This window comes from Myotis brandtii, unplaced genomic scaffold (assembly GCF_000412655.1).
Source record: "Myotis brandtii unplaced genomic scaffold, ASM41265v1 scaffold358, whole genome shotgun sequence".
NCBI lineage: Eukaryota > Metazoa > Chordata > Mammalia > Chiroptera > Vespertilionidae > Myotis > Myotis brandtii.
The window spans coordinates 3,166,515-3,185,934 of NW_005363772.1; the positions used below are offsets into that span (position 1 = coordinate 3,166,515).

General features: G+C 38.6%; 1 protein-coding gene across 7 annotated transcripts in view; it reads right to left on the reverse strand.

The window, feature by feature from the left end:
• The window catches only part of ITPR2 (inositol 1,4,5-trisphosphate receptor, type 2), a 401,602-nt gene that overhangs the window by 250,788 nt on the left and 131,394 nt on the right, over positions 1–19,420 (reverse strand). For all 7 annotated transcript variants that reach the window (XM_014544263.1, XM_014544267.1, XM_014544268.1 and 4 more), the window contains 5 exons: positions 17,098–17,291; positions 12,262–12,391; positions 10,239–10,296; positions 8,471–8,636; positions 7,271–7,444 (listed from right to left, as the gene is read on the reverse strand). In XM_014544263.1, coding sequence (XP_014399749.1) covers positions 7,271–7,444; positions 8,471–8,636; positions 10,239–10,296; positions 12,262–12,391; positions 17,098–17,291 — 722 coding nt within the window. The remainder of the gene's footprint in view (positions 1–7,270; positions 7,445–8,470; positions 8,637–10,238; positions 10,297–12,261; positions 12,392–17,097; positions 17,292–19,420) is intronic.

Consider the following 19,420-nt stretch of genomic DNA (forward strand, 5'->3'; position numbering starts at 1 on the left):
GACAACCCAGAGTGAGCCCCCGGGGATATTTTTTTCAGTTCATTTTATTCCATACATCACACATCTGTTAAAAGAGCAAAAGGTTATGAAGCAAAACCCAGCAGATATAAATCTAGAATGCATGAATATGACAAAGAATCTATTGGAAATCCTGAAAACGAAAATACTAGTATGTATTGTCTTTGAAGTAAAAACTAGGTAGGTGGTTTAAACATCAGACTTTAGATCAGTGAGAGAGTGTTGTGTTTTTGTTAAAGAAGCAGGAACCACACATAGGGATTACAGATGAGAGATAAATATAGATATATCCATATAGGCACAATCATTGTAAAGAAAAATTAACAGCCAAAACAGATAACATGAGTGGGCACTTCTTTAAGAAGCACTGTGATACCCAAGTGGCCTGCTTCTCAACCCTTAATTAAGAGGTGGATGAACATGAAGGGCAATCGTGACTTAACCCACTCGGATACAGTTTCCGAAGTTAATCCCTCCTTCCTATATTTAGAAGTCAACATGTATTTGAATGTGATGAATTAGTAATGCTACTGATACTGCCAACTTGCTATACTCTAGCTTTTAAGCTTTCAGCAATGATGGTATAGTCTTTAGTGCCCTGGGAGATATGTTTAATAAAAGGAAACACTATAATACACAAAAACACAATGAATTTATTATATGACCAAGTCCATCCCATCCTCCTATTTATAAGAGATCAAGTACAGTAATGGGATCATTTTGGACCATATATGAGATTTGTTCATAGATGGACCATAAATTCACATTTATTGCCCAGAGTAAACACAACTTATCACTGAGGGGGAAAAAAAACACACAACACTTTTATGTTATTGGAAACATTTTTTTATGACTAAAATGAAGAACCACATTAAGTTATCTGGTCTTCTGATATCTAAGCAGACACCTCGTTACATCAGCATGAGCTGTTTGAAAACAATGTCAATCATCCTGTGTTTAGAGCCTTTGTAAGGGTTTACTAAACAACAAAGGATGATTATCTGCATGACCTGCTAGAGAGCTGCCTGCGACTGGCTGTTTCCATTCGGATTGTGACATATTTCATCCTGTTGACAATAAATTTTCACTGTCTTTGGCAGTTGGTTCATTGCATAACATGGATTGTTTGGCTGTGTACAAGTTAGTAACTCTGTAGTTTCTTACTTTTTTTTTCACCTAATATTCATCAATTATAATGTTCTATTCTCCTGGCTCCTCAGTCCACCTACTTGTATACAGCCACTTCCCTGGCTCATGCTTACATAACCTCACACCTGAACATGGACAAGAGGCTCCTAATTGGTCCCCACCCCTCGTCTCCTGTTCTGCTGAACCACCCTGGGTTCTGCCAGACCATTTCCTAGACAGTATACTCCCCTCCCTACCCAAGAATCTTCAAAGGCTCCCAAATTCCAGTTATTTCAAATACAAATCACTTATTCTTGCTGAACTCTGCTTCTCTTGTTACTATTTTTGAATCCATTAGCTAAGTAAATCCTCCCAATCCTTCCAAGTAGGGAAGCCTTCTCCATGCAGCCAGGCCCACAGTGGCCTCTCCTTCTCCTGTACTCCACAGCTCAGTACTGAATCAAACGTTACGTCATACTGTTTTAAGAATCCATTCTGTGTGCTCATTCTTTGACACCAAGAGTCAAATCTCGAATATTAGACTTGATTCCAGATATCAAACTTGAAGAAGGGAAATGAGAAATTCAGGTGTGTACAGAGGCAAGGAGGCATGATGGTGAGCAGACTGAAATAGCACTTTAAGCAGAATGTTCAAAACAAAGATTTTTGCTCTGGGGAAACTTGACAGCAATCAAGTAGAGGAAGTTCAGACAGGGCTGACATTGCCTCAAACCCGGCATCAGAGAACAGACATTACAAGGATAAATACAGGGGCTGGAAATAAAAGAGAGTTTTCCACTGTTGAGAACTGTCGAATATAGAATATGACAAAGTAGGAGTTGTACAACACTTCTGAGTGATAGATAAAATATTTAAAATATCTTTAAGTTAAGAGAAGGAAGCAAATGGAGGCCAGAAAGACATCAAATTTTCAAATGGGTTATCAAACACTGGATTTATTTTTGGCCTTAATGGCATCAGTCTGTACCTGATAACCTGGACACTGAGGTTTTTGCTGTTGTTGCTTTTGTTTAAAGCTTTTTTAATGATTTTTTTTAGAGAAAGAGAGAGAGAGACACATTGATATCAGAGCAAACATTGATCAACCCGGGCATATGCCCTGACTGGGAATCAAACAGGCAACGTTTCAGTGCATGGAACGATGCCAAACCAACTGAGCCACACTGGCCAGGGCTCCCCTTACCAGGGATGAAGCCCGCAACCCGGGCACATGCCCTGACTGGGAATCAAACAGGCAACGTTTCAATGCACGGAACGATGCCAAACCAACTGAGCCACACTGGCCAGGGCTGGACACTGAGTTTTAATATGTCTCATAGACACACACAAGGAAGGGAAGCAAAGCCTGGTTCCCAAGCAAGATGGAAGGTCTGATCAGAGAGCCTGCCTTGGAACCAGGAATACCTAAAGGAGACACCCACAGAGATAAAGCAGGGGAAGATGGGTCCACAGAAGAGCAAAGGAGCGCCTGTCTTGGATTTGGCCTGGCAGAAGCCATAAAAACAGGGGTGGGGAGCATAACTCTCCTGAGCTCCTATATACAAAGACAAGCCCACTTATCTCAAGATTAGGACTAGCATTCCCAATAAAGGAGCCCTAAAATTCCCAAGCCAAAAACTTTGTTCCATATGGTTACAAAACATATTTTAAAGTGCCTCACAGATGCAACGGAAATCTTCTCTGCATTAAACATAAGCCTCAGAGGCATTCCACATATAAAGTTCTAAAGAATCTAAATTCATAATATTTTTAAATTACTAAATATCTAAGTAAACACATTCCCAAGGACTTCTGCAATAATAGCGAACTTAAACCTGCAAATGGCCCTCTATTACAAAACAACTAGATCCTAGATATATAACCTATTTTAAGTACATTTCTAGATTCACAGAAAATAAAGGATGACCCCAAAAGAGCCCACCCTCCATCTACAAAGGAAAAAAAAATGTAACCTGAAGCCAGATCAGAGAGGTCCAAGCTGCAAGGTAACATAAGTTTCCCTGAAGGCAAATGTCATACTACTAGCTCTGTAACCCAGAGAGTAAGTTTACTCTGAGCAAATGTCAAATTTGAGGAGCTCACCCAGACCACTGCCTTCTGACTTGGTCTCAGGCTAGCAGTGCCTCCTGGCCACAGCGATAGGCCATCACAGATACTCTAAGGAGAAAAGCATGCCAGATTTCAACCTCCAGGTCTAAAGTCAAAGACAGGAGCTCAATGTCTACTCAAATGTTTAGAGCTGCTTTACTCAAAATTGGAAGCAACCAAGATGCCCTTCAATAGATAAATGGATAAACTGTAGTACATCCAGACAAGGGAGTTTTTTCAGTGATAAAAAAGAAAAAAAGAAAAATGAACTAGCCAGTTATAAAACAGGGGTGGGGAACCTTTTTTCTGCCAAGGGCCATTTGAATACTTATAACATCATTCGCAGGGCAATACAAAATTATCAACTTAAAAATTAGGCTGCTATATTTGGTCAAACATTTAATTAACTCACCCCTAATGCCTTGGCAGGGCCAGACCAAATGATTTTGCAGGCCTTATATGGCCCACAGGCCGTATGTTCCCCATCCCTGTGTTAAAAGGACATGGAAGTACCTCAAATGTCTATTACTAAATGAAAGAAGCCAGTCTGCAAAAAGCTATATACAGTATGACTGCAACTATATGACATTCTGGAGAAGGCATAACTACAACGGGATTAAAAATTATCAGTGGTGCCCTAGCTGGTCTGGCTCAGTAGACAGAGCATCAGCCTGTGGACTCAGGGTCCCAGGTTCGATTCTGGTCAAGGGCACATGCCTGGATTGCAGGCTTGACCCCAGCGGGGGGGTTGTGCAGGAGGCAGCTGATCAATGATTCTCTCTCATCATTGATGTTTCTATCTCTCTCTTCCTCTCCCTTCCTCTCTGAAATCAATATTTATTTATTTATTTATTTATTTATTTTTAATATATCAGTGGTTGCCAAGGGTTCATGAGGAAGGACAAATGGAAGAGCAGAGCCGACTTTCAGGGCAGTCTAACACTGTAATGGTGGATAAATGACATGTATTTGTCACAAGCCATACAATTATACAACACAAAGAGTGAATCTAAAGTAAACTATGGACTTTAATTAATAATAATGTGTTGATATGGGCTCATCAATTGTAACAAATGTACCACACCTAGTGTAAGATGTTAATGACAGAGGAAATGGGGAGAATAATTAATATAAGGGAAAGTTCTGTATTTTCTGTACAAATTCTTTTCTAAATCTGAAAATAAATTCTATTTAAAAATATATATATACAAGCTCATTTCAAAGATGACCAAAAATATAATGAAGTGAGAATCATAAGAAACTCTCAAATAATTTAGATCATGGAATTATTACATACAGGCTATAAAAGATCCTTATGTAATCACAAAAATAGCAAGCAACAAAAAGTGATTGTAAATGACCAAATATATTTGAAAAAAATTATTATTTCAAGTATGAAAAATATAATTGCTGGAACTTAAAAGTCAATAGGTGGAGTAATTGGCCAATAAGACATATCTAAGTAGATTCATATGATTCTAAAGAAATTTTTCAAATTCAGCACAAAGTCCCATGTAAGGGAAATATAAAAAGGAAACTAATAGATCTGGAGGCAATAACAAGGTTTAACATACATTTAGTTAGAGTTTCAGAATTAAAGCAAGACACTAGTCTACAGACAGCAAACTTCTCAACAGAAGCAACAAAAAGCCAGAAAACATGCATTACTATAACCAGAAGTCAAAGAATTCTCAACTGATGAAAGTGTTTTGTTCCTAGTAAAACATAATGTGAAATATATAGCATCTAACAAAATATATCTCATCTAATAAAATAGCCTTTTACTACATATAAAATAAAAATCAATAGAACTACAAGAGAAATTTTATAAACCTACCATTGTAGTAGAAAATATCAGTAAATCTCAATAACTGATATGTTAAGAAAACAAAAATAGTAGTAAGTAGACAGATGATTTAAGCACAATATATAAGGAATCCTGCACTCATTCCCGCTCTTCTCAAGCCACATAGAACATTTACAAAACTTGATGGTATAATGGGCCAAAAGCAAGTCTCAAAAAGTTTTGGAGACTTGATATCATCATAACCAGATTTTCTTGCCACCATTAATTAAGAATTCAATAACAAACAAAAAAAATTACCTATAAATTTGGAAAATTTTAAATTCACTTCCAAGTGATTCTGGGCCAAAGAAGAAATCATAATGGAAATGTTTAAATATTTAATGCTGAACAATAATAAAAATACCATTTGTCAAAATTTGTGGAAGGCAACTTCTTAAAGGAAAAATATACCATTAAATTGTTTTAAAGTCTGAAAAGCATGCCAACATAAAAGGTTAGAGAATAGTAGAATAACTATAATAAAATAGCAACCAAATCCAGAAGCTTAACAAAGCCAAGAGCGGGTCCTTTAAACAAGTTAAATAAAATAGATAACTGTGGTAAAATTGAGGCACAGAAAAGAAAGGAGACAAAATAAATAATATAAAGAATGAAAAGGGGGTAGGAAGCTACAGATATAGGAGAAGATAATGAAAGACTATGAATAAATAATAGCAATAAATTTGAAAACATGTGACTTAGAAAAATATATCACTGACCCAAAACAGAAAATTTAAATGAATTTATAAGCATTAAAAATAATTAATCTGCAATTAAAATCATCCCCCAAACTAAATCCAAGACCCAGGCAGATATACAGACAAGTTTTACCAAACATCCACAGAACAGATCATTCCAATCTTACACACAAAAAATGGTAATATTTTGCACCTTATTTGTTCAATGGAACTAGTCTAAAACTGGCAGGAACAGTACAAGAAAGAAAAATTACAGACCAATCTTACTGACAACATAGATGTAAAACCCTAAACAAAGTATTAACAAACCAGATCTAGCAACATAAAAAATATCAACATGATACCTTTATTCTAGAATGCAAGCTTACTATGATAGAAGCTGTATTTGTGATTCATGTTATTAAAATTAGTAGATTAAAGAAAAATAATATTGATAGATGCATTAGCTACATCTAATTAAAGTCAATAATTATTCGTGGTAAAAAAAATAAAATAATTAGCCAACTAGGAATAGAAGGACACTTCCTCAATTGATAGAGTATCCTCAAAAAATGTAAAATAAACATTATGTTCAGTAGTGGAATATTAAAATTATCACCTTTAAAATGAGAAGTAAGACAAAAATGACCAATCTCACCACTTCTATTTAACATTGTACTGGAGAATCTCACTAATCAATGCGAGAAAGCAAGAAAGAAATAATAGATGAAAAGATTGTGTTCAAGTTTGAACTTACAGCATCACCATGACTTGAAGTAAAAAAAAATTTCTAACCTTAGTAGTAGGTATATATGAATTGGTGAGGACTAACTACCTGCCCATGCAGACATTTTAAGAAATTTACTATATCATCAATGATGACATTGGCACTGGCTTACTATCTAAGTATTATCATTTAAATACTGCTTTAAAATTTTAATGGTTGTTTCATAGTTAGTGAAATGTGAAAACAGCAACTAATTACTCCATTGAAAACTAAAACTAATACAGCAGAGACTTACCATCATTATCTTACTACTCTTCAGATCAAACATAGACTTTTGGTGTTTTCATGTTGATAATAAAGCATATATTGTCCTTCCATTTAGATACTATTGTCACAATAATGAAAGGAACGGCTTAAAAGTTGCAATAAATAGCCACAGTGAATGATGACAACAAAAATTCACCTTTTTTTTAGGTCTAGGTTAAAAACCCATTCCTTTTTTTCCCTCCATCTCACTCCCTCCTATTGTCCCGATTCCTGGATTACACGATTTTCAGTGGAAAAGTAGGCAGATGAGGTAAGAAGTGGTAGCAAGTGACAAAAATTACCCAAAGTGCAGGTTAAAGCAGTTAATTGACTTGGCAAATGAAAATTTTATGTTCTGTTACTCAGGAAAAAAATGTATTTATAAACAATTTTGACTGTGGGGCCTATGTTTCAAAAGATATCATTTGAATTATTTCAAAATAGATACTGAAAACAAACCTCAATTGGCTCTTCACCACCTTTCACTTGGTTTTCACCCATTTCTCCATTCTCATAGCTGCTGCTCTTCTCAACCCATAACTCAGATTTTTCTACAGTTAGACGAAGCTGGTCTAGATCTGCCTTTATTTGCTTGTAGTTATCTACATCTTGATTGGACACCAGCAATTGCACCTGGAAACAGAAGAATTTCATCCCTTAATTTACTTAAGAACTTTCTGTATTCCTATTTCATTTATGTCTAAAATTCCAAGTTTTTACATATTTATCTATCAGTTGAAGATTAATACTACTGGAATATTTATTGATATTTAGCTGTATATTGACTGGGAAAATTTACCTGGAAGTATCTGTAAACTCTATCCAGTATATTCACATGTTATAAAGAATTACAGATGTAAAAGGAATGAACCCTAACAAAGTTCTTCTAAGTGCTAAAGAGTGATTTGAAATAAAAGATACCCTAACTCTAATTTCACTGCGAAAGTTAATTTTTCTGAGACTCTCTCTGTTTTAAAAGAAGTAGAAACATAAAAATAAGTGGAAGAACATACCAATACAGTCTAAACCTCATGATATCAACTTTTATTTTATCATAACTTATATGTATCATATGGCATACAAATATATGCACAATTATATCAATTTACATAATTACTTTTTAAAAAATGAAAAAAATAATTTATATTCTTGTAAAGCTTCCTAATGAAGACCAATGCTCTAATAAATAAAGTAAGTATTAGTGAAACATATGTAAGCACTTAGGTATTATTCATTAAGTCTCAAGATTCGATGTCCTTCAAAAATGACAACAAAAAAGATTAGATCCACAGTAATTTCTTACTTTTGGATGTAAACATTTTTCAATCACATAACATTATATTTCAGTGCTACTGCTTGTCCTACCCAAATTTATCAGTAAATCTGAGGTCAACATAGCAGCAGCTGCAACAAAATTCCTAATACAGCATTATCCCCTAGTCGTGCCTTCCTAAATCATAGTGCCTGTCATTTACATTAAAGATATTAACTTAAAATCACCTGTGGGCACTCTTTATAAAATAGATCATGCCTTGGCTTATGACAAGGCCATATCTACCCTTATAGCAGAACGTGTCTCCCGGAAAAGCTGCACAGTCTCATTAAGTCTGCAGCCAGGAGTCAGGTTGGGTGTTAGAAGCAGCGCTTTGGGAGTCTCACCTGTTTAAACGCCTGCAAAACTTCCGATCTCTGGCTGAAGTGCTTGAACAGGAGCTGCAGAGCTCCTGACAGCAGAGGAGGGTAGTCATGCATGATCAGATGAATGAGGACCCGCAAAAAGGTCCTGCCGCCTTCGTCATCAAGTTGAACTGGATTTTTTTCCTTTCTAGAAAACCAAAAATAATTCTAAAATAAACTGTGTTTATATCAAACCTACCCATAGGTAGTTAAAACTGTGTATGCATTCTGAGATAGCACTCCCCCACCCACACCCCCCCAAAAATAATTGGGAAGAAAAAAGGAAGACATTTTTACTTTTTCTTCTCTCATGTGACTGAGAAGGAAACAAAGCACAACGAACAGCCTGTGTCTGTCCATGAAGGCAGGGGCGACCCACTGGCCCTGGTGTCCAGGGCGGAGGGGTTTCCAGGCTGTGGGGCTTTAAGCGTTTGCTCTGCTTCCCAGGCACACCGGGATGGGTTAGTCAAGGAGGCAAAGAAAAAAGATAGGAATGTAAATCAACCCAAAGCGTCTGTTGAAAAGACATACTAGGTTGGATGTACACCAAGGATTGACTTCCCTGCAGTAGTTCTCAACCTTCCTAATGCCGCAACCCTTTAATACAGTTCCTCATGTTGTGGTGAGCCCCAACCATATAATTATTTTCGTTGCTCCTTCATAACTGTAATTTTGCTACTGTTATGAATCATAATGTAAATATCTGATATGCAGGATGTATTTTCAGGGGTCGCGACCCGCAGGTTGAGAACCGCTGCCTTAGAGCCTACAGAACTCTCAGTGTCCAGTAGGCGGGGGCTGAGGAGGTGCAGTGCGCATGCGCTCACGCATCCCACCATCCCCTCAGCAGCTCTGTGCGTTTCACATATTTGGACTCTGAGCAAGATTCCTCTGGATAAAAAGTCCACTTATTTTAAGGTGAAAATCAGACACTGGTTTATTCTTCTCCCTTCTCGAGAATAATGAAATACTTGAATAGGAAAACACACATGATAACAACAAAAATGGGCAAAACAACAGAAAAACAAAGCAAAGCCAAATGTTCGCTACAGATAAAAATCCTTTTTGGTTCCCTTGATCTTTCATTCTTGTTTGTCTTTCTAACCAAAGAAAATGCAAGAAAAAGGCTTAGTATATAAACTTGTTTAAGCTCTCATAGCAAATCTGTACTAAAAATGAATGCTAGGAGCTCGGTCATTTGTAGTTTAGACATGTTACTTTCCTTTTAGACTGAAATTAGTTTCATTTCTGAAAAAGAAGGAAACAAGTTAAAAACAACAAAGAGCAAGGCCACTAGGCAGTCATGCCAGAGGCATTTCACTTCTTTGATCACGGATATTTCCAATTGGCAGAGAATATCCGTATTTCTCAGATATAAAGTTAATGATGATATGGAAAGAAGTGACTTTCTTGCCTCAAATTTCTCAGCTGTATGGAAGCAATGTTTTGTAAGATGCAGCAATATTCTTACCAGGGGAGTTAAAGGTCATTGGTATGCTGTCATTATTTGAGGAAAGAAGAAAAGAATTCAGGAAAATACACTGATCTCAGTTCTCTTGTGCTTTTTTTACCTGCCCTAAAGAAAAGTTATGCTTTCTCTTCTGCAGTAAATTATCAGCTTCATTTTTTGGCAAAAAAAAAATTATAATCTAAAATTAAATAGATACAGGAGGTGAACAATAACAAAATATCAATAAAATTCTAAGTAAATTTTTAGTCACAAGATAAAGATACACAAATGTTACTGTACCTTCCAGCAAACATAGTTTCTGCCTGAGCTGCAATTTCATCTATGTCAGGAACAATAGCTGCAAAGATAAATGGAAAAATCTATTATTTATCTTAGTGTAATTAGGTCACAATATGTATAGTGATATAGCTAAAAATATTCTGTCTCAATTTCTTTATATTACCAGAAATCAAAGGTTTTAAAAGTTATAATACAGTTCCACCTTAGATATCAATATTTTAAAGTGAATTTTACATTTTTAACATATATTGCTATAATCAAAGATATATTTAAAAGATCAGAAAGACATTTACAAAGTTGCTTCACCCATATAGGTGTATGTATATGTGCATCAACTAAACCTACACACACACATACATCATTTAAATGGGTGATGACATGAAAGAATAATGTTTTTGAAAGAATCAAAATATACCTATAATGAACCTTGTGACTTACATGGTAATCCAAAACAGCATGGTCTTTTTACCTAAGCTTACTTCTCAAATCCCATCCCTTCTTCTCATGGGACACAGTGCTTAATTTTTTTACATGAACCAATCATGATTCCTCACCCATCCCCATCACTAACATTTTGAAGATATCTTGATTAAGATAACATGTTTAATTGACAAGTACACACTTTATTTCTCATCTCTAAAGCATAAAAGGAATTCTCCCGCAGAAAGCTCTCTCTTGCAAATACAACCAATGCAAGAAGAAATCAGGTAAATGAGACAACTGGCTTTCTGGGGGTGCCCCCCTGACTCCCTCCCACACTTCACTGACACTTAGCGCTCCTGCTTCCAGAAGTCTGGCTTCTGAGAGCCAGTCATTTTTATGCTACTGTCAATGCAATCGCCAGCAAGACTTTCTGGTCCTGCCACACCATTCCTGGAAACAGCCCTTTGGGGTTCTGCACTTCTGGGAAGCATAAAAACAACACTGCTGCAAACGTGCCAGGAGCGACTTCTCGCTTAGGCAAGCTTCCCCGTCTGCAGAGGCACGCTGCCTTTTGGGTGGGACGGAGCCAGACAGGGGAACATTTGGTCTAGCATCCATTTTAACTAAACTCTGGAAATCACTGAATCATTCCTGTCAGATTGATTGACGTACAAAAGAGGAGGGTTCCTGACGTTGTCACAGTGGTGTGGTTAGAAGAACATTTCATATCTGCATACGAACCCTATCCCCAGAAAAAGAATTCTGTTAACTGGCTGATTCTTTAACACATAGTTCACTATCCAGAAAAGTGGCAATTTAATATTTCTTAGGTTTCATAAAATACTTTCTATAGTCAGGAAATTTTCACAATTATTTTTATGATCTGTAGTCGTTATGGTCCTCCACTCAGAGACAGGTTGGCTTTATTCTTATACTGTTTAAATGTGGAAAAATGAAATTCACTAATAGTTTGTAACCATGAGAAGTGAGAAACAACACACATGGAAACCAAAACCCACAGTCACACATTCACACCACTGGGAAATGCCATCTCCTAATTCAAGAGTTGTGCAGTGGCTTCCTACAAAACAGCTTTCCTCTCCATGGCTGTATTTCACATTGTTCTTTGATCCAGGCCCCCTACCCCCCCCCCCAAAAAAAAAATTCCCCTTGGATTTTCACCAAAATAACATCATGCTTAAAAGATTCAGACTGTGGAGTTGGAGGGACTTCAGAGAGAATCCCTGCTCCATGACTTTCATGACTTTCAGCAAGCAACTTAATCCCTCTGACCTTGGTTTTCTTATCTGTAAAATGGCACAATAAACAGTACCTCTGCCTTGCAGTGCTCTAAAGTTAAAAAAGAAACCATTCAAGCACCAAGTAACAGTAAATATCCTCCCTCCCATTTGAGGCAAGTTATTTAATGTCCTGCCTCACTCAGTCCCTTCATGTCTGCATACATTATTTCTACATTTTATGGGGATTATTTCTACATTTTGTCTCATAGAAATACTACTGTGTTTTAAAATATGAAATGTACTTTCAAGTACTGGGGAAAAGAAAATGCAGATAGTAAAAGCTATCACAAAGGAGGTACCTGCTGGAATTAATGTATCTGGAGAGCCATTGGCAGACGTTTCAGCGTTCTCATTGCTCTCTCCGAACTCCTTCTTATATATTGACAGCATATAGGAGATCCTGTAATCTAGTCGGACACTCAGGATAAACTACAAGAAACATTCAAAACAAAGTAATTTTCTTTGATTAGCACAATGTTTAAAAAATACAATTCATTACACAACACCAAGAACGTAACTACCAACATATCACATGAACTAGTTAGAAGTTTATTGGTAAAGGCTTCGGTTGCATACCACTCATCAGCCATAAGACTAAGAAGAGTGATGTGTTTTCATTAATTGATGTCAGTAAAATCCCAAAGCATGTTTTTGAAAGAAGGAAATATAACTTCCCACGATTACTCTCTGAATATTTCAGGTAGAGGTATCCTCTGGGTCTAGATGAAGCAGTAATGATGACATCATTTCACTGCGCACTTCACAGAGTGTCCATTGGCTCTGGGAGGAGGATGCTGGTGCTGTGACCCTCATTCATGCACAGGAAGGCCAAGGTCTCAGCTATAGTAGTGTGGAGACTGCTGTCCCACCATCAGTCCTGGGCCTATGCTCTACAGGGCAGCTGAAGTCAGCGCATCCTCATATACCTTGGATGTGCCTCACTGGTGCTCGTTTTCCTTGGGTGTGTGCTGTTGTCCTTGTTCTCCTTACTGACGCACTGACAGGAACCAAGTGCCATTAGGTTCCTGTCTGTGCTCAGCACTATGAAGAATGCAAACACTTGGCCCACAGCCCTCCAGGAGCCAATGAGCGAGTTGGGAAAACAAAAATACACATTGTTAACATAATCAGAAAACTATCGGGGACTAAATCATGCCGTGCAGAATCCAGTGGAGATCAGAGAAGGAAAAATACGTTCTATGGATTTCTGAGTCGAGAAGGGAAACAATAAAGAAGTGGTCCTACACAGTTACCTTCCACGCCAGTGTGCCTGCCCTAGGCCCTGAAGTCACCTTTGTCCCAGGACAATTACCATCATGGCCCCTCCACGCTCATGAGTCTCATGTGGACAGTAAACAATGGCCAAACAATTTTAGAAAACATGGTATTTTGTGTGACCATCTCATCTTATTTCACACTGACATTCTTGCACCGCACTCCTCCCTCCTTCCTCCTCCTGCCCCCGTTCTCTCCTTCTCTCTCTCCCACTTCTCTGTTCCAACAGCACAGGTTGCCTATAGTTTCTCTCTCGCCTTCCCACATTTGTTCTGTGTCCACTTTACACCTTGAATAGTCTCCTCCTTCACCAATAACCTGCTTGTGAGATACCCTCCAAGGCCCAGTTTAAATTCCTTTATTTTAATAAAACTTTCTTTGGTTCCCCAGCCCAAATCAAGTGTTCTCCTTTTTGCTCACCCAGCACTTTATTTACACCTATAGGTCCAAAGCTGAAGCTCAATCTCTCTCTCCCTTTTATCTCTCCCCCACCCCTTATAGTTTAAGTTTAAAAAATTTGGCTCTCAAAAGAAATTTCAATCATTGTACTGTTGATATTTGGCTCTGTTGACTAATGAGTTTGCCGACCACTGCCCTAAACCTTTATGCCCCTTATGGGCAGCACACATGCTCCATGTCAGCTATGTGCAGTTAAGTTCAACAACATTTGTTAGGCGAGGTGCCGAGGGAAGTGCCAAGGGTACAGACAGGATTCCACGGAGATAAGACCTGCCTTGGAAGAGCATATATTCTAGAGGGGAAAGCAAACACCAAAGAGACTCTTTTATTAGCACGTGGTGAGCACTGCAGCACAGACTATCTGAACCGCTTCTACCTGACAGGGTTTTCAAAGCAGGAGACGGAACATGGGAAACGAGGCCTGAGAAAGGGTTAGCAGAGTTGGCAGCTTTCAGCAGCATGGTGGGAGCAGAAGCAAGAGTGCAAGTGCTTAGAAAAAAATAGCGTTTTTATTTTAAACCTATACAAAGAACAAATTCATAAAATGTGAATTAATGAAACATTAATTTTTAGTTGAAGTTACTAAACTTCATAGAATTATCCTATATAATAAAAGGGTAATATGCAAATTGACCCTAACAGCAGAATGACTGGGAATGACTGGTCACTATGACACACACTGACCACAAGGGGGCAGACGCTCAATGCAGGAGCTTCCCCCTGGTGGTCAGTGCACTCCCACAGGGGGAGCTCTGCTCAGCCACAAGCCAGGCTGACAGCTGACAGTACAGCGGTGGTGGTGGGAGCCTCTCCCACCTCCTCAGCAGCACTAAGAATGTCCGACTGCAGCTTAGGCCTGCTCCCCGCTCGCAAGTGGACATCCCCGAGGGCTGCCGGGCTGCCAGAGGGATGTCTGACTGCCAGCTTAGGCCCAATCCCCCTGGGGAACGGTCCTAAGCCAGCAGGTGATCATCCCCCGAGGGGTCCCAGACTGCGAGAGGGTACAGGCTGGGCTGAGGGACCCCCCTGAGTACACAAATTTTTGTGCACTGGGCCTCTAGTATTTTATAAATATAACCAATGTAAAAAAAATATCTTCCCCTAACATACAGGGTTGGGGAAAGGTAGGTTTATAGCTATTTGTATAGAAAATAATAATGAATAAATAATACAAGAATAGACTCTGTTTCACATACTCAGAACTGTAAACCTACTTTTGCCCCACCCTATATTTAATTATGAGCAACCAATGGAAGATGGAAAGACGGAAGGGGAAGAATGAAAACAAAGACAGAGAAAGAGTGTTGAGAGAGGGCCAGATATATATACTAGAGGCCCAGTGCACGAAATTCGTGCATGGGTAGGATCCCTAGGCCTGGCTGGCGATCAGGGCCAATAAGGGCCTTCCAGCTGCCAGCTGGGGCCTTCCTTCTGGCTGCTGGCCGGGGCCTCCCTTCCCTGGCTGCTGGCTGCCAGCTGCCGGCCACCGGCCAGGGCCTTACTTCATTCCGTGCTGCCCCCTGGTGGTCAGTGCACATCATAACGAGCAATAGAACTACTGGTCTCCCAGTCAAACTCCCGCAGGGGCACTCTGCATATTAGCCATTTATATATATAGATAGAGAGAGAAAATAAGAGAGAAATTAGACCAAAAAAGGAGAGATACGTAAAGTGATGGGGAAAAGAAAGGAAGTCCCTGAGTGAGGAGGGAGAGCCAGCAGAAAGCAGGGGACTTGCATAAGGAACATGGCCCCAAAGACATTCTTTAGGAGGATGTTCTAAGAAAGAAACACATTCAAGAACAGCACCTAGGAACACAGACACAGTGAATCAGACACAGACACACACAAAACAGAGACCAGAGGTTCAACCAGAACTAGGGGTTGTGGGCTCATTTGGTCCACAGGTTGAGGGATCGCAACCTTTCTCAGTTTCAGAACAGGAAGACTAAGTGATTTTTTTAAAAATAGCTTATTGATTTTTAGTGAGAGAGGAAGGGAGAGGGAGAGAGAAACACTTATCAGTGGCTTCCTACACACCCCCTACTGGGGATGGTGCCGCTACCTAGGCATGTGCCCTGACTGGGAATAGAACCGGCAACCTTCGGTGTCCAGGACGATGCCCAAACAACTGAGCCACACCAGGGCAGACTGATGAACACAGTGTTGGGAGGCCTGCCAATATTTCTCAGATTCAGCCCTATGAATTCCTGGAGGAACTGTAAAACCTTTTGTGACTATAAATCTAATTACTTTAAATAAAAATGTACAGGCCCTTCCTGGACTACTAACCCACTTCTGGTAGCTCAGTCTACTTTAAATTATGATGGAAGACAGTAAACTGTATCCAGAATCTTAATGCACCTTTGAAAACTCCAGGCTTTATTCTCCAAATCTGGAATAAATGCTATACACATATAATTGAAATATCATAAAATTACTTTTCAAATTTTAAAAAAAAAGTTAAGAATTCATAGCTATTGCCCTAACCAGTTTAGCTCAGCAGATAGAGTGTCGGCCTGCGGACTCAAGGGTCCCAGGTTCGATTCCAGTCAAGGGCATGTACCTTGGTTGCGGGCACATCCCCAGTAGGGGGTGTGCAGGAGGCAGCTGATCGATGTTTCTCTCTCATCGATGTTTCTAACTCTCTATCCCTCTCCCTTCCTCTCTGTAAAAATCAATAAAATATATTTTTTTAAAAGAATTCAGTTATTAATAATAGGAAATTTATTCACTAAACCAATGGAATGATAATTTACCTCCTTAAAATTCATAGAGCTAGGTTGATTTATATATATTTATTTATATATAAAAATGTGCATTACATATATATGATTTTATATATGTTATACCCATGTTATTTCTGGCCTCTTGGAAACAAAAATACAAAAAGAGATAATCATTCATATAAAATACTAAAATCAATTAAAACCAATCATCAACATTTTTGTTAATAACAAATTAAATTATATTTGAGTTTCTTGATACAATGACAAATTTGGATACATGGAATCACATGCCCAACTCAATTAAAAAATAGAAAAAGGGCTAGAATTCAATCATTAATTTTGCCAGCTCTGAAATCCATCTTAAATGAAGGTAAAAGTAAATTAGGGTTAATACTAAACAAGAAAATACGTGGGAAAGAGGTTTTATCCCTCTCAAAGCACTCCATATTGCTAGATGTCATCATTAATATATTTAATGAAAATGAAAATATGTAATTAACATATTAAATCGTGTCAGTGTGGGATTTCTTACCAGGCTTGTCATTATCTTAAAATAAAATTAGATCATAGCATTTCAGAGTATTTACAAAGTGATTTGAAGCAAAAAGTATAAGAAATTAAACGAATCAGTACAGTTAGGTATTTGTCACCTTGCTTTCATTAGGCAACATACCTGCAAAATCTCAATAATCTTCAGCTTGGTGTCCATCACGGTCACGTCTTCCTGCTCGGCGGGGCTCCCTTGCTTGCTGGGGTGGATACTCGGCTGAACATCAGGCACACTCATGGGGAAGATTGAGCCTCGACTGAGCACCATCTGGGTCATCATCTCTCCCACCCCATGGATGGTTCTCATGACATTGTTTCCTGCATGAGAAGAGGCCCGAAGTCAACACACTCAACCCCCAGAGAAACAACTGTAATATCCGATTGGTCGCACCCAGACTGAAGACAGGACAGGCAGAGTATAAAGGACAGGAAAAGGCAGCATCGGCACTGCTGTGGCTCTTTCCTTGCCGATAAAGTTAAGGCATTGCAGACACATTTCAAAATGACAGATTTTAGAAGTGAAAGTTTCATTTTCTCAGAAAATGCTTTCAGATGATGCACCAAGAGTGAGTTGCTGTCAATTCTAAGGACATCCAAATCAGTTCCTTCTGTAACATGTTAGTTCCTACCAACAATCACACCAATGGGCTCTAACTTTTACAGTAACATAAAAGAACGTTTGTTAATCTCCACAATAAAGAGACACGAAAACATTTAAGTGGTGACTAGTGTCCTAATGCTACCCTCAAACCAAGGACTTCCTTAGCTTTGTTTTCATATGGCTTATAAAAGAGCTTATGGGGAGGATGGTTCCAACTTCATTTTAGGAAAAAGTCCCATCTGGCGAGGAAGCATGTGTTAGCCAATATAGTTCCCTTTCCTTCATCCTATTTGAACAGAAAACTATTACTCAACATCCACAAAGGCAATTAGGGAAACAAATTGTTAGAGGCAATTAGGGAAACAAATCAGTGACAAGCATGATCATTTCAGTGAGGGGATCACGCCCCTTCTGCCTCTTCTCCTGAGTGTGGCTTCTCACTCATTTGTCCTCCAATAAAATTGCACGTGCACTCATCCCTTACACGCACTGGAGTTGCTGTACGGAAGGATCCTCCAGACCCAGCTACAATTTACATTCTCCAGACTGTTGTTCCGCATTCTAAATTCCTACAACAAGCAGCCAGGATTCAAAAGGACAACTATGTGCTTTCCCTTCACCACAGTGGTCTTTGCTTCGTGGGTGTTCACGGAGCTTGGCCTCAAGCAAAGGTCTAAGAATCTGGCCAAGAATTTTTCTTTCCCTGAGCGTCTCAGGGTGCAAACCAAAAAAAGGACAATGGAAATACGATGGAATCAGCTCTAGGTCAAGAATGAAAAACTATGGGAATACCTACAGGAACAAAAGGCAAACAAATAAAGCAAAGGAAAATATTCAAAAGATGTCTCATAAGAATCTTGATGGTCCCATACAGACAGACAACAATTACCACTGAACCACTGGTAACCACCATTATTTACACATTGTGAAAGGTGGAATGCCTTTTAAACTTTATTATCTTATCCAGAACTTAAATTAGTATACATAAAAGAGGGTAGTGCTCAAATAGCATATTTTTGAGTAGGCAAAGAAGTTAACTTCTTTTTTTCCTAGGCTGGCATCTTCCAGGAATAAATTAACATGGGGTCTCATTCTGAGAGTCTAGGACAGGGGTGGGCAACCATTTTGTGAGTGCGTGCCAAAACCAGCAAAATCTCTGACTCAAAATACTTCTGCGTGCCAACCCTAATATTTTGAGAACATGTTATACCTACTTGATATCTCTTAAGGTGTACGTATGTGAAGAACCTTGAAGAAATAATAAAATTCATTCGAGCGACAAAAACACAGTATATGATGATGAAAAATACATTTATTTTTTAATGTATACATGTACACTGATAGTCCGACAGAAAACTTTATGACTCCGTTTGATATTATCAGTGGGACTTTTGCTGCTGCATCACTGATGACAGAGATTTTACATCAGGTTTATATTTCGTGACCTTCAGAAATATGCACGAGCTACTACTTTCATCCGTCAGGCTACTCCTATTACGAGACTTAACAAAATTCATCACTGAGAACAAAGATTCACAAGCGTATGTGGATGAAACCAAAACACTGGTCGGATCTAGGAAGGCAGGGAGAGTTAAGGCAGAGGCATAGAAATTGCTCTTCCCCTCTCTCGTCAATCCATGTCTATGGTCTTTAAGATAACTTGTTATGTAAAATTATTTATTTATCTAAGATGCACCTACACTGAATTTATCTGAAAAATAAAAAAGTCGATATTAAGAAAAAAATTGTAAATGGAAGATTATAAGAGAGGGTTTCTCGTGCTGGCAAAAGTTACTGGCGTGCCATGTTTGGCACGCGTGCCAGGGGTTGCCCACCCCTGACCTAG